Here is a 16,230-nt window from a genome sequence, read left to right on the forward strand (position 1 = left end):
AGGAAAAAAAAAAAGAAGAAAAAGAAAACAGGAAAGAGAAAATGTAGGGAAAGAAATGAGGTCTAATCCTCATATCTTGGGTCACAAAAATGATCCAACGGAAACGATTTTAAAACAACAAGTAAAATAAAATAATTCAAACGTAATGATTAAAATGAAAATAAATAATTAAACCCAATAATAAGTTAATTTAATATAAAAAAAAATTTAAATGTATTACAATAATCAATTATAAGAAAGCACTTCAGAATAATTTTCACAAAATTAAAATCATAAAAATAAACCTACTAAAAATCCAATCAATTTTAAAACAAGAGAATAAATTTTTAAATTAATGACAAATAATCTTTCAATTAAAAAGACACTAAAAATACGAAGTGTTACAAATATATTTTTAAATTTTTAAATAAAAATAATATTTAAATAATTTTTTAATATTTTTATTCAACATTCTTTATCTCATCTCCCAAAATGAAATATAATATTTTAACTTAAACTACTTCACTATTAGTTATAATAATTTTATTACTATTCATAAAATTGATGAGATATTCTGTCCAAACGAGTTCTAAAAAAAAGATCCAAGGACAACCACATTTTAAAATGATATAGATGCTACTATGCAAACACATGAAAAAAGATGATAAAAGTGGGGCTGTCAAAATTTCAACTACAGTTTTGTAAAGAAAAAAAATCTATTTACCTTGTTATCATTCAATTTTTTATTTCCAGTCCTCACTTGAGAATTATATATATAAATTTTTTATTAAATAAGAAAAAATATTATTTTATAAGAAATATTGTTGTAAATTTAAAAAATTTTAAAGATAAAATTATTTGGACTTGCATTGTAGTCCCTAAATAAAAACTATATATAACATTACTCTTTCTAAAATAGGTTTGAAATGTGAGATGATAATTTTATGTTTTGTTTAAAAGTTTAAAATATTATGTTTTAATATTATTATTATTTAAAAATTTAAAAAAGTTGAATTGAGAATTGAAAAAGTTAAATTGTTTATTATATTTTGTATAAGAATTTAAAAAAAAATATAATGATGATATGAGATAAGATGAGATAAAAATTTTGTCTAATCCCATCTCATTACTATTTATAAATTATCATATTACTATTCACAAAATTTTTATTTCATTTCATCCCAATCACGATATAAAATTTTCATGTAGAAGATAAAAAACAAAAAATATGAGAGACAGAGAAACTACAATTAAAAATGAAAGTATCAGAAAGAGTTTCATTTATGAATGAGCCCATCGAGCCGACACAAATTGACACCCTTTAGGCTGTCGGGCTTGCAGGTTTTACAAAACTTCTCAATCACTCCCTCCCCCCTCCCAGAAAAAATGTTAAAACAAGTCTGGATCCATTTCGCTCACTCTCCATATCGCGAGTTGGGATTTTTATCTTTTGTACAAGCTTTGACCCAGTGTATTGTGAAACTCTGCCATGCCAAGTGCAATTGAGATTTGAAGTAGAAGTGAGACCATCTGGGAACGGTTCACTTAAGACCTGTATGTCAGGAAAAGTTCCCGGATTATTCTTCCAGTTCAACATAGAAATCAAACTAGAACTGCTCAGTCCCATACTTGTTTTGCGAGTTTGTCAAAACAGTTAAAGTGGGTGCCTCCCTACCAAAATAAAAATAATAAATACATAAATAAATAAATAATGGCATACGGTAAGAGCCATCCAAGAGTCTGCCATAACAGGAGAGGAACATGCCCAAAATATGAAAGTTTCTTCCATCTCGGTGTCAGGATTGAAAAATTATATTGCCATAAAGAACAACACGACCACGATATTCAAAGCCAATCAATCCAGGACAACGACTATTCACATGGCTTTAGAGTATTATTAACGCGATGGACTGTCAGCTTTGTCTCAGCCGGTACCTCTAAAGAGATTAATGGTAGATAAACACATGGTTGTGCATGCGTTAAAAAAAAAAAAAAAGGTTGAAATTTACTATTAAAAAATAATTTTTTTATTTATTTAAGTTCTATATTTATTTATTTTTTTTAAAAAGAATGGCCGACGCTTGTGGACTTTAAGGCTGCAAATACTAATATTATACATCTCTCAAATCACACCCAAGTATAAAGCACTCCACAAAATTACGTACACCCGACATCTTGCAATTTGCGAGTGCCTAGAACCGAGTCAGATACCACAAGCAGGAAGTCCATCTGTAATGGAGTTTGTTCATATCAAGCGGCTCCACCTCCTATTATCAATACCGATTCAAACAAGCAGTAAGTCTTTCCAACAATTACCATCATATTTGAATAAGTGTAGGTCAAATAGGAGCACTAGAAATTCTTGTAAGATGGCAAAAGATCTACAAAAACAAAGAGCAATGACAGCACGAATTGTTCTTCCAAGATTTGGAAGCAGAAAGAACTATGTACATTCAAGCGACAGTGAGAACAAGAACCTGATGTAACAACTGATGAAAATATACTCAATTCTCATCTGTTTGATAAGAAGCATTTCCACCTCCGGTGGCATTAGCTGACGAAGATGAGGAACTAGAGGAAGAATTGCCCCCACCAGAAGAAGAAAACAGACCATTAAAAGGCCATGGAATTGAAAACCTTCTCCCATTAGCACTTCTCCCATCTCCCTCTTCACCAATGCCGTGATCATTCTCCCTCTCCCTTTGACTACTGCTGTTCCTAGACCCATCTGAATCATGCTTGGTCTCATCCGCAGGCAACTGATACCTGCAGACTGGACAAGAACTATGAAGCTGCAGCCATGGCAGAATACACCCACTATGAAACTTATGCTTGCATGGCATCTCCTTTGCTTCAGAACCAACCTCAAACTCATCCAAACACACTGAACACTGCAAATTCTCCTTGACCGTCACGGTAGGCAATGCTTCAATCGCCTCCCTTTCTGCAGGTGGAGTCCCGTATCTATTTGGATCATTCTCAGCCAAATGCTGTAGCAATAAATCCAAACCAGGCCCAATGAAATAGTCGCCTAAAGATCCAATGGGGCTCTGGTTCTCGCTTTGAGCCCTGCTTGAATCATTAGAACCCTGAACGATGATAGTCTGATTGAAAGGATTGATCAAAACTAGGCGCTCTCTTTCTCTATCCATCTCTCTATCCCTATCACCCTCAAAATTTTCAGTCAATTCAGATGCCATTCCAGCTCGAATCCCTTGAAGCAATTGTAGTATAGTAGCTGAGCTTCGCCTCCTCCTCCTAATGATGGATTCAAGCTCACGATCCAATTCAGTCTCTCCTCCCCTACGGCCGTCATCACCATTGTCATCATTATCTTCATCTTCATCTTCATGCCCCAACTCAAAGTCCAGGCGTCTGAATCTTCTGCGGCGGCGACGGGGAGGATTGCCCATCATGCCGAGCAAGATAGGTGCCCAGAGCGAAAGGGCCCGGTCAGATCCGAAATCGGTGTCAGTGTCGATATAAGTGACTTGATTGCCCGGGGTGGTGGTGCTACTCATTTCCTCAATGAATCCGGTTTGGCAAAAGGGGCATTTGATCTCAACTTCCATGTTAGGATGGACTATTTGAGAGCATCTGTGACACCAATACCTTGCTACTATTGCTTCCTCCATTTCTCTCCTCTCTTCTTTCCCACCCACCACCACCTTCACAATTTCCCTGATCCCACTGTCAAAATCACAAAGCCAGAATAGAATGAAACCCAAAAAATCATATAAAATCGATGAATAAAAACCCCATCCCCACCTCATGGTTACAATTTAGTCATTGACAGGGGGTGCGATCATACAAACAATTTGCAAAATTTTAACAGATCTAATCCGTGAACAGATTTTCTTAACCAGCAAAGAAATCCCAACAGAAGTAAGTCAAACAAAAAATATCCACAGAGAAGAACGTAATGAATTTTCCAATCAAAATAATATTTGAGACTGGACAAGAAAGTTCACAGATTTTTGAATACATCCACCAAAAAAAGAAAATAATAATTGATAAAAAAAAAAAGCTCCGAAAAGAAGAGGAGAGAGCTAAAAAATGTGATGCAAGAAAATGTACTAGTGTGAAAAACACCTGAACACGGTGCGGAAAAAGCATTTAGAAAACGAAATGGGGCGCCGGGGGGGGGGGCGGGATTCTGAGAATCCTTACCAAAACCTGTAGGAAGAGAAAATTTGGAAAAGGGGAACGACGGAGCAGGTCCAAATCTAGAAAGAAAATTGTTAAAACCTTTTGATTTTAGAAGCTGTTTTAGTTTTTTGGATTTGATATCAGAAGAAACAAGAGCGTTTACATTTAATTATAAATAAATAAATAAATAAAAAGCATAAAAATAAGAACGTTAGATTTTCAGACCTAATCAGAGAAGAGAAAAAGAAGCATCTGGAGACTGGAACCATCTTAATCATTCAGTACGTATGTATTCCCGTTCGGAAATTCAATCACGCAAATAACCCCCACACAAAACGAAAAAACAAGGGGGAGCATTTTTACAAAAGAGAAGAACATATTTGAGAAGCAAAAGCGAACTATGAGGATTTAAATTTCCTGGGACAGTCTTCAGGAAAATATACATAATTATATAAATAAATTAAAAAGAGCAAGAAATATTCACATACCCAGCTCTACAATCTACAACACGCCTGAGATTTTTTTTTGTTGTGAATTCCTTCTCTTCTCCGTAGAATCTGTTTCTTTTTTCCCAGAAGACAAAAGGAAAGGGGCAGTGAATTCCGTTCAATTCAAGGGAGAGCTGTTTTGATTAAAAAAATAAAAAAAACAACGACAAGGACAACCCAACCGCGTCGTCTTCTTCAATTTTGTGTGGTACTCTTTTAATGACTTTTGCTTAATTCAAGTCATGAATCTATTTTTAAAAGGAAACAATTTTGTGAGATGCGCATATGTTATGTCATGTAGTGCGGTGGCATTGTCATTGGCCACCTCTCATCTTGCTTATTCTTTGTTCTACAGCGGTCAATCAAAGGGCAACTTCCCACCTCCCAACCAACCTTGCATATGCACCTAACCATCCATATTTCATTCTCGTTATCCAATTTTAACATGTTAAAGATGTTAAAAAAATATTTAAAAAGATGAAAAAAATATTCTCAAATAAAGTAGGGACACGTCTAGCGATACACACTGGACGGCCCTTAGACGTGCCTTGCACGTCATAGTTCCCATGCCCGATAAGATTGAAAACAAATAAACATATTATGAATATGGGTGACAATTCACAATTGCGAGTCGTGCTCGTGTTATGTCAAGTTATGGACATTTAATTATATGGATCAATTTGAACATGACCTATTAAACTAAACAGATCAACTCGAACACGGGTCCAGAAACATGAGGAGGAAAACATGAGGAGGCGGTCGATACCGATGTCCTTCTGTCTGAGGAAAACATCGCATGTTCCTTGTTGCGCTTGATCGATCTCATGTGGTGGGTTGTGACTTCTTGGCGGCTTTCCTGACTTCTCAAGGGATTTAGCGACCGTTGGAGGGTACTTCGAGAGGAGCGATGAAAAGGCCCGTTGGGAGGATGAAATGACTTCCCTTGACTTGGAGGGGTCTGACGATGACCTAGGGCTGTCTAGGGCTTCCCTCAGAGGCGATGTCCCTGCCTCCATCCATCCAAGGTCGTCCCCTTACCCGTCAGGCTATCAGGGGGTGTTCGGTCGTGACTCAGAATATGAGGAACTATAGGTGGTGTTCATCGAGACCCTGTAAGAGTTCGGTTTTGGCATTCCTTGGGGGACCGTCACTGTTAGGGCTATACAAAAAATGACCACACCAGTCGCCACCGACGAGAACATGCCAAAAGCGGCAGAGAACCGATCGGCCGGTGATAGAAAAATAAGAAAATCGACGTCGATCGGTTCGATCCCAATTTGAACCTGGTTCGAACCGCTAAACCGGTTGATTATATATATATATATTTATATTATACGTATAGAAAACGACGTTGTTTCACTTATATAAGTGAAATGACGTCGTTTCGATACAGAGCTCAATAACTTCTCCCCTTCCCCTCACTCTTCTTCTTCTTCTTTTTCTTCTTCTTCTTTCTTCAGGATCTCTCTCCTCTCTCACACACAGCCCTGCAACGCCAAACCCCTTCGCTCCCCTCCCTTAAAGTGCCATCGAAGGGAAACCGAATCAATCTGAATCACGTCGACACTGAGGCTACCCGTTTGCTTCCCCCTAATTGGCCATTTCTAAACATCTAAAAATACGTCGATGAAGCATTGGTTTTGGACCAAAACCGCATTGATGACATCGGTCTTCATCCCTAGTTGCTGCTGAATGCTCGGAGGCACCTAGGTGTTCCCACATCTCAGGAGACTTTGGGCAGGAGGCCTCCTCGGCATTGGGGGTTGCCTCCTGTCGACCAGAGGGGATTGTTTTGGACAACGATGGTGACAGTCTGCGCTCAACCACAACTTCCTTGGGCATGACTTTTCCCCAGCTTGCTGTTCCTGAAGGCATTTCCCGCAACAATCTTATGATGCTAAGCGAGGATGGGTCCTCGGCATCCTCGCCTACCGATCTGTCAGTCAAGCATGACACATCCTCGGTGGTTGACTCCAGCGAAGTTTCTCGACCGACCAACCTGGTGGACGATAGCCATCCTTTGAGGTCTGAGCCTAAGACGACCAATGTTGTTGGGACCACAACCTTCGCCCTCGACCCTTTTGGGGGCTCGACACCTCTGGGTGGGGATGGCACCTCGTTGTCTTGCCCTTCTGGAATGGGTGTGGAGGAGGCTAAGGCCGATGAAATTAGGGCAATGGCCGACCATTTAAATGGTATCCTCTCCCCAGTAAGTTCCTGCTTTCCATATTTTTTTCGTGTCATTCGCGAATCAGGCTTTTATGTCTTGGGTTCATATCGATCTTTCAATTGTTTGGTGGCATGGGTCGTGGATGGTTGGGCCGAGGCTCTACGAACTCAGGGCGGTCGAACGTACAATGAGATGTTTCGACTTAGGGCTGTGTTGGATTGTGCCAAGAGGGCCTGTGAGTAAGTCGAGAATGAGAATTGGTATATGCGATGGATCATTAAAGATCTTTCTAAAGAGGTGTTAGACCTCCATTCGGAGAAGGAGGCGCTGAGGTAGGAGACTTCCCACCTTCAGTCTGCTGCAAGAAAAGGGTTTGGAGCAGGTGCGGGTACTATGCTTGGAGGAAAAGGTGAGGGAGGCCGATGAGCGCTATTAGGATTACGTCGCCACACTTATAGAAGCTGTAGATGTCCATGTGACAGGAATGAGCACCTCGACAAACTCCAATCCGGGAAGGATGCATTTGCGGTGTATAACGCTACACTTTAGAGAGAAAAGGAAAAGGTCGAGGACCTGTCTGTGAAGTTGTTGACATCCCACTTGCAGCTTAAAGAGGAGTCAAGGTCCCATGAGTAGAGGATGAAGAGACTAAAGACTGAGTTTGCCGCCGCCAACTAGAAACTTGCCTAGATCACTCCATAAATCGAGGAGGCCAAACATCTCCGTAATCAAGCCTGTGGCCATGGGTATTCCCGGGTTCTAGAAAGGATGAGTGGCCATTTGGAAGGAACCCTTGTGATGCTCCTGGGACCCTAGACTTGGCCCATGTTGTGCCTACTCAAGAGGATCGCGACTCTCTGGGGTCTGAATTGATGCCTAGCATTTTTTCAGACCTAGCTGCCCACCTTTGACTATTCATGATGATTTCTCTTCTTTGTTTTTGGCCCGCTCGATGCTGGGGGTACTTTGAATTGGCTCGACACTTTGTAACCATACAAACATCTAATAAATGTGTGTTTTGGCATTCTTTCCTTTTACAATTGCAAGTTTGTATTTTCTCGGTTCGTTTTCATTGAATTTTGGAGTTCTATTCTTGTGCAATTGCAATTTTATATCCTCTCGATTAATTTTTGCTTTAAGATTTATCAGGGTCTGCTTTGTCGTGGCAATTTCATCGTGCTCGTCCACCTTTACGGGACATTGGCTTGGGGAATTGGCCCGGATCTGAGATCGACCACATTGGTTGGCGATTGGTCACTGAGGTTCGAACGCACAACATCGACCTAAGGAACCAAGAGAGATATGAAATCGACTGCACTGGGTGGTGATTGGTCACCGAGGTTCGTGCATGGAGCATCGACCAAAGGAGTAAGGCGGGATCTGAAATTGACTGCGTTGGGTGGAGGGGGTGGGACACTTGGGAAAGGTTTTCCCCCTTTTGTTGCCAAGGTTCGAGCACGTTGCATTGACCTAAGGAATTAGGCAAATCGACTACGCTAGGTGGCGATTAGTCGCTAACGTTCGAGGGTAGAGCATCAACCTGAGGAACTAGGTAGGATATGAAATGGACTGCACTAGGTGGTAGGGGGTGGGACATTTGGGAGAGGTGTTTCCCCCGTTTGCTACTAAGGTTTGAGCATTCAGCATTGACCTAAGGAACAAGGCGAGATATGAAATCGTTAGTGCTGGGCGATGGCTAGTTGATAAGGTTAGAGTGCGGAGCATTAGCCTAAGGAACTAGGTGGGATCTGAAATCGACCGAGTTGGGTGGCGATTGGTTGTCGAGGTTCGAGCACGGAGCATCGACATAAGGAACTAGGCAGGATGTGAAATCAACCGCGCTAGGTGGCGAGGGGGACTGGTACACTTGGTAGAGGTGTTCCCCCTTTTTGTCGCCAAGGTTTGAGTATGAAACATCAACCTAAGGAACCATGCGTGATCTAAAATTGACCACGTTGGAAGGTGATTGGTCGTCAAGGTTTGAGTGTGGAGCATGGACCTAAAGGATAAGGTGGGATATAAAATCGACCGCCCTGGGTGGTGATTAATTGCCAAGATTTGAGCGTGGAGCATTGACCTAAGAAACTAGGCGGGATATGAAATCGATCGCGTAGGGTGGTGAGGTGGGATTGGGACACGTTGGAGAGGTGTTCCCCTTTTGTCCCCGAGGTGCAAGCATGGAGCATCGGCCCAAGGGACTAGGCGGGATCTAAAATCAACCTCATTGGGTGGCTATTGGTCATCGAGGGGACTACTACATCGTTCAATCCACGCACACACACTCATGCATGAAAACATCACTTTGGGAGAGGTGTTCCCCCTTTGTCCCAGCATGAAGCATTAGACCAAGAGATCAGGTGCGAAGCATTGACCTAAAGGACCAGGTGGGATATGAAATCGACTGCACTGGGTGGCAATTGGTCACCAAGGTTTGAGCGAGGAGCATTGACCTAAGGAACCAAGCTGGATATGAAATCGATCGCGTTGGGTGGCAAGGTGGGACTGGGACACGTTGGAGAGGTGTTTCCCCTTTGTCCCCGAGGTGCAAGCATGGAGCATCGACCCAAGGGACTAGGCGGGATCTAAAATCAACCTCATTGGGTGGCGATTGGTCATCGAGGGGACTACTACATCATTCAATCCACGCACACACACTCATGCATGAAAACATCACTTTTTATTATTCTCATTGTCAGTTCTTTACCTTGAGAGTCATCGAATGCAAAAGAAAAGTGGAGATGAGGATTTCCGCCCATCATAATGCTTAAGCATGCTGGTTTGCAGAACTCTGACTTGGTCGGTGTGGGGGAAGTGTCAGGAGACAAAAGGTTGGTTCCCTTTCCCCTGCTATCTAGACTTGAACTCGCTGTGTTCCTTGGCTCACAACTCTTGCACGTAGCAATCCCTTGCTACCACTTGCTCTCCACCAACCACTCCTACGCCATCCTCTGTTGGGAACTTCAACTTCAAGTGGTAGGTTAAGGCCACCAGTTTCAAGTTGTTTAGCGTCGGCCACTCGATTATGGCGTTGTATGAAGAGTGGGCTTTGACTACGAGGAAGTCCACCCTGGCAGCTGTTGTGGGCCTTTTTGTTCTAACGGTGACGGGGAGTGTTATAGGCCCAGTGGCTGCACTGTCTCGCCAGAGAATCCCTTTCGTGGCGTGGGGGATGGTCACAACAAATCTTGACTGATCCCCATTTTGGTGAACACCTCCAAGAAAAGGATGTCGATTGAACTACCTTTGTCTACTAGTATCATTCTTGTTGTGTAGTTGGCCACCAAAATTGTCACCACCAGGGCGTCGTCATGTGGATAGACAACTCCTTCATAGTCGACATCATCAAAAGAGACAACAAGGGTCTTATGAGTTCGGGCTTGCTTGGGTGGCCTTTTGACACTGAAAACCTCTTTGTACCTCACCCATCGAGCGTAAGCCTTCTTAATGCAGAGGTGCCCTCACTGGCGAGTCCTCCAGGGACGGTGTGGATTTCTCCCAGCGGGACGTTGTTTTGGTCCTATTCCAGTGAACTTGCCTCCCTCATCGTCATGTTCCTCCTTCTCGGGCTCTCACTCCACTGAATTTCCTGTCTCGCCTCCTGCCTATCTCTGCCTGCCTGCTTGGGGGGCAATGGGCAGCGGGTGCCTGATCGCCTATATATCTCTACTCGGACTTCTACTCGAACATCCTCATAGATTTCTTCCATGAATTTCCTCCTCAAGAGTTGGCAATCCTGGGTCTGATGGCCCTCCTCCTCATGGTAGGCACAATACGCGCGAGCCCCTCGATTGCGGTCTTTGTCCTCCTTTAGTGTCCTTCTTCCCACATCTGTATGTGCATGCTCGTGTGTGCCTTCCTCGAGGAGGTACCACAGTTGCTCCTTCTGTCGCTCTACCCTTTTTCACCTTGGTCTCTTTCTCATTGGTTTTTGCGCTGGCTCCTCACTTGGAGTCGCTCGTGGCCTGCTCTGTGCTTGTGTTCCTCGGGACAGTCAGGGCCTGGAGGGTGTCTTCGGCATTGACGAAGTCGTCAGCTAGTCCATGAAGGGGTTTAGGGGTCAAATTCCACCTAGGAGCGTCGCCAGAGTGATCTTCTCATCTTGGTTGTTTGTGGTCATCATTTCCTTATTGAAGCGGTACGAGTACACCTCTTCCTCCCTCTACTTTACGGTGAGATGCTACGCGGCCAATTGTCTCCTCTTTCATGTTGGCCATGAACTGCATCAAGAACTGCTGGCCAAGCTCTTCGAAGCTGTGGATGGCGCCCAGTCGGAGGGCTTTGAACAATGCCCGAGTAGAGCCTTTCGATGTTAAGGGGAAAGCTCGATATGCTATCTCCCCTTGAAAGCTGTACAGCGTCATGTGGGTCTTGAACGTCTCCATGTGCTTAGCTAGATCTTTCGACCCGTTGTACATCTCTATCAAGTGGGGCCTGAACTTGGGGGGGAGTGGGACGACCATCACTTTGGTGTTGTAGGGCAGGTTTATGATGCTGAGGAGCTGGTCTACGGAGGATGACCCTCCTATCCTCTTTTCCATTTCTTCATACTTGCCATGACTGTGTGCATTTCTTCACCCATCCGCTTGCATTCCTCGTCTTCGGGCAGTACCCCACCAGTGTTCTACAACTCCCCGTCCGTTTGCTCGTTTATGCTCTATTTGGTGCCTTCTTTGAACTTAGCATTTCCTTGATTCAATGCCTCATTCTCTCACTAGAGGGCTTCCGTGTTTGAGGTCAACCTCACGATTTCCTCCATTTTTGTGATCCTTCATTCCATGCTTGCTGACGTAGATTCTCTCGCCAAAGGGCTTTCGCGTCCGAGGTCAACCTCCTCAAGTGTGTTTTGTAGCCGCTAGCTATGAAGGTGCTCCTATACCTGAGAGGGTGGAAGAAAGGGTGGTGGGATGGTGGCCATGCCATCTCCAATGCTAAAGTCAAAATTTCCCAGGGGAGCAAAGGAACAAAGAAATTATGGAGAGCTAGAGAGAGTGATCAAATATTTGTAATGATCACATAAGATCCTTCTGTTATTGTAATGATCACATTTGTCTCGGACGACATGGCATTGCATAATGTGGCTGCTCCTGTCAGCTATAGGGGCTCGACCTCAGGGTTGGCCACTCTGAGCTTCATTCAATGTAGCCGATCTTATAGGAGATAGGATCCCAGCCTGTCTGTTCCTTATTAATGCGTTGTGACTGGAGAGACCGTCAACTACTTTCCCCCTTCTTGGGCCAATCTGGGCCTTCCTCCTTGCCATTTCTTGGTCTCCCTTGCTATGGATCTTGAGTTTTGGCGTCAGAGGCCTGAGCCCGGCCCGGCTAGGTACAAAATCTCATTTCCAAGAAAAATATAATATAAATCATTTTATATTAGAAAATTTTACAAATTTATTTTTTTATCAATAAAAATAAAATGTTCTTCCTCGACCAGACCCTCTAAAGATCACAAATGTCCATCACCTCCACAGAATTACAAGTCTAAAAACCAACCTTATATTCTTAGAATCTTAGTTAAGAAACTTGCAATCAAAATTACTCCCCCTTTCTGAAGGCATATTTCTATAGGAAAACTTCTTTATTCTTTTCAACTCACCATCACACAAATCAAGTGTTTCGAAAAGATGCTTTTGACGAAACGACAATGCCTTGCTTCAGCCAGGATATTAATGTAATTAATATGCCTCAAATATCATCTGCTGCGGCAACATTTATGTTTGTGTTTACCATTTAGCAGGTGGATATGATATTTTTCATCATTGATCTGGTTCATTTAGGAATAATCGAGCAATACGAAGCTCCTTTCCACCAAAAAGATTGAAAATATTATAAAAAAGTTATTTTGTATAAAGAAAAGAAGAAAGATAAATGTATTAGAGCATTGGCAATAGCCTAGCCATTGTCAAGTCTAAAATTTAGCTAGAATGAGTTGTTTTGACTATAACATGAATTTATAGCTAAAGTAGTTCACATTGGACTAGCTATCTTAAAGTCTAAATAATAATAAAATATTGTTATTTTAATAATTTTTTTTAATATTTTACAAATTTAATTAATAAATTTATTAATTATAGTAGTCCATCTGCATCAAATATTTTATGACCAAGTGTAATGGACGGAGATAGAATGAACCTCAGTGGGCAAACAGTCAATTATTGAACTATATCTTATATGGATATTGATATTCCATCAGCTCAATTATTGAAGCAAACATGCATGGACCCAATTACTCATCATGATTCATACGGTCATACCCTACTAATAAGGCACAATTATTTCAGGTAATGGCTAATATGTTAGGCTTGTTGGGTGGCATTCGCATTGCCACCATTGGCAAATGGCACTATAGTATAAGTCAATAAAAACAGAGTTTCCGTGCAAAGATTAATAAAAAATAAAAAATAAAAAATAAAAAATAAAAAATAAAAAATAAAAAATCAATTTAATTAAAAAGACACTAAAGATTAATGAAAAAAAATATTCTGATTACGTGGCGAAAGAACATTGGAGTTGGATTTATTTATTTATTTTCTAGTCGGAGTCAGAGTCGGAGTCGAAGGTGTTGTCTGGCCGGTTTGACTCCAACTTCAACTCTGATATTGTACATATGTTCTAAAATTTGTATTTATCTATGTATTGATCATATATTCATATAAAAAGTCTGGAACTTATATAGTTAAAATTCAATATTATACTAGTATATGTTAATTATTATAAAATAAAATAATTATAGTATAATATAAATAAGCTAATAGTTAGCATATGTAAATATCATAATATTACTACTCTACATAATCGAGTATAGAACAAAGTTAGACACTAGTATAGTAATAAGTCTAGCATAAAAAACTAATAATGCATAAATCTATAATATAATAATATGTAATTAGACACTAAAAATAAGTCTCGTATAGAATTAAGTTAGAAATAAGTTCGACACTAGTATAATAAAATGTAATACTATTGTATAATAACATATGTTAGACAATATAATATAAATCTAGTATAAAAATAAGTCTAGTATAATAGCCAAGGTCGGACTAGATGGCATAAGAACTGATCTCCAAATGGGAGAACCAGGTTCAAACCCCAACATATTACTAAGTTAATAACACATATTACTAGTTTACTAAAGAGTAATAACATCTAAAGAGACACTAGAAATAAGTTTAGTATAAAAATAAGTTATAAATAAATTAAATACTAATATAATAACTTGTCATACTATAGTACAATAACATGTGATTAGACACGATAATATAAGTTTGGTAAAGAAATAAGTTAGACACTAGTATAGAAATAAGTCTAGTATAATATTAATACGTTTACATAAAATATAGTAAAATAACATGTAATTAGACACTATAGTATAAGTCTAGTATAAAAATAAGTTAGATACTAGTACAAAAATAATTATAGTATAACAAGTTAATAACACATAAAAATATAGTGTAATAAGATATAATTATACACTAGTAAATTAGTATTTATTAGTAATCAATACTAATAATTAAATTTAGTGCTAAAAAAATTATAGAAACAATAAATAAAAACACTTATGGCTAGATTAAAATTAAATATAGGGTATAAGAAAGGGGATTGAATTAAGGTTTAGGGAAAAAACATGGGTTTAAAAGCTCAAAATCACAATAGCCTAGAAATAAACAAGGTTTAGAGTCAAAATGGCACTGTTTCCTCAAAACGCCCAACACAACCTCCAGTTCACTTAGAGCCCGTCACCTCTGTCTCTGTCTCTCTCTCCTCCCACTGTGCAAGTGTCCCTCTATGCTTTCGTCGCTCAAAGAACTGCCCTTGTCTGTCGTCGTTAGTTGCTTCTCATCCAGGTACCCTTGACATCTCCATGAATCCACAATAGGTATTTTTTCAATATCTTATGGTGATTTTGTGATTGCGGTGTGTGATTTCATGACACAATCGTGCTGTAATCTGAAAATATTTAATGTCCAATAAAAGTGTGGTGTAATCCCCCAAAATCCGACTCCACTATAATATTTATCACTATTATATATAAATAAAATCATCATTAAAAAAAATTAATTATTGATGGGCCCACACATTTTTCAATTATCTATCCAAAAGTCAACAACTCAACATACTTCATACATCCAAACAACTCAAAATACTCTCAATGGGGCCTACAAACTCACTTCAATCTCTACTCATAACTATTCACAAACATTCTATAATATTTATCACTATTATATATAAATAAAAAATAAAATTACTATAATATTTATCACTATTAAATATAAATAAAAAATAAAATCACTATAATATTTATTACTATTATATATAAATAAAAAATAAAAGCATTATAATATTTATCACTATTATATATAAATAAAATCATAATTAAAAAAAAAATCAATCATTGATGGGACCTACACCTTTTTCAATTATCTATCCAAAAGTCAACAACTCAACATATTTCATACATCCAAACAACTCAAAATACTCTCAATGGAACCCACAAACCCACTTCAATCTCTCGCATTACCATTCACAAGTATTCTCAACACTTCTCAAATATTTTCACTACCCAAACGTAGCCTTACTCTCGCGCCATAGACTTGTCTTGAGCCAGAACTCTTACATTGCCTAGAAACCACCTCTATGCCCAACACACTTTCCATTGTAGTTCTATCTCATTTCAGTCTCATAACCAATAACATTGGTCTAGCTAAATTTTTAGGTAAATTTTGGATAAAATGTCACATTTTGCCAATTCATAACAATTTTATATCTCATAGAAATAACAATATCACTAGCTATGATAGTAAAATATAATATTTTTAAATTTTTTTATCTACTCTTTAATGTATTCCTTTTTATCTTTTTTGAACTGGTTTTTTATTTTAGTTTTTATAATTTTCAATAATCTACACATCAAAGTACATAAAACCTATCAAACAACCATTCAGTCAAGACACATGCTAAATCAAATGGCTCATTGGACATAATTGTAAAGTAGATTCCAATAAACGAATCATACGATAAAGCTCTTGTCCCATATTTGGGTTTAAGAGAGCCTGATAAGCCTCACGACTGCCCCAAATTCATTCCACCTAAATAATGTGTGACTCCATCAACCAACCAGCCTAGAAAATCATATAGAAAACAAAATTGTAAGCATAAGTGATGGGCACACAACCAAATTCTGTAATAAGCATTGCATCCACACATACACACACACACACAAACCCACCTCCATGGGTTTAGGGTTTAGGGTTTAGGGTTTAGGGTTTAGGGTTTAGGGTTTTAGGGTTTAGGGTTTAGGGTTTAGGGTTTAGGGTTTAGGGTTTAGGGTTTAGGGTTTTAGGGTTTAGGGTTTAGGGTTTAGGGTTTAGGGTTTAGGGTTTAGGGTTTAGGGTTTAGGGTTTAGGGTTTAGGGTTTTAGGGTTTAGGGTTTAGGGTTTAGGGTTTA

General features: G+C 39.6%; 1 protein-coding gene across 6 annotated transcripts; it reads right to left on the reverse strand.

The window, feature by feature from the left end:
• Positions 1-1,229: 1,229 nt before the first annotated feature.
• On the reverse strand, positions 1,230-4,821 carry LOC109009758 (E3 ubiquitin-protein ligase SIRP1). Of its 6 annotated transcripts, XR_001999128.2 has the most exons (4): positions 4,354-4,551; positions 2,457-3,669; positions 2,145-2,246; positions 1,230-1,531 (listed from the first exon to the last, which is right to left on the reverse strand). XR_001999128.2 is itself a non-coding variant. In XM_035690282.1 (3 exons), exon 2 carries the CDS (start codon positions 3,612-3,614, stop codon positions 2,484-2,486), a length of 1,131 nt encoding a protein of 376 aa, XP_035546175.1. In that variant the 5' UTR covers positions 3,615-3,669; positions 4,617-4,821; the 3' UTR covers positions 1,230-1,531; positions 2,457-2,483. The 6 variants fall into 6 exon arrangements, 5 of the variants coding, with proteins under 5 accessions (XP_035546175.1, XP_018846235.1, XP_018846024.1 ...); XM_035690282.1 differs by lacking the exons at positions 2,145-2,246; positions 4,354-4,551 and adding an exon at positions 4,617-4,821; XM_018990690.2 differs by lacking the exon at positions 2,145-2,246.
• Between the last annotated feature and the right edge of the window lie 11,409 nt (positions 4,822-16,230).

The sequence above is a fragment of the Juglans regia genome, chromosome 5, assembly GCF_001411555.2.
Source record: "Juglans regia cultivar Chandler chromosome 5, Walnut 2.0, whole genome shotgun sequence".
NCBI classification, from domain to species: Eukaryota; Viridiplantae; Streptophyta; class Magnoliopsida; order Fagales; family Juglandaceae; genus Juglans; species Juglans regia.

Bases quoted from the DNA above. Each gene is read 5' to 3' on its own strand.
- LOC109009758 (XM_018990690.2), bottom strand. From the start codon at position 4,406: ATGATTAAGATGGTTCCAGTCTCCAGATGCTTCTTTTTCTCTTCTCTG. The intron at 3,670-4,353 runs GTCTGAAAATCT...TGATTTTGACAG, and splicing joins TTTTTCTCTTCTCTGATTAG to TGGGATCAGGGAAATTGTGA.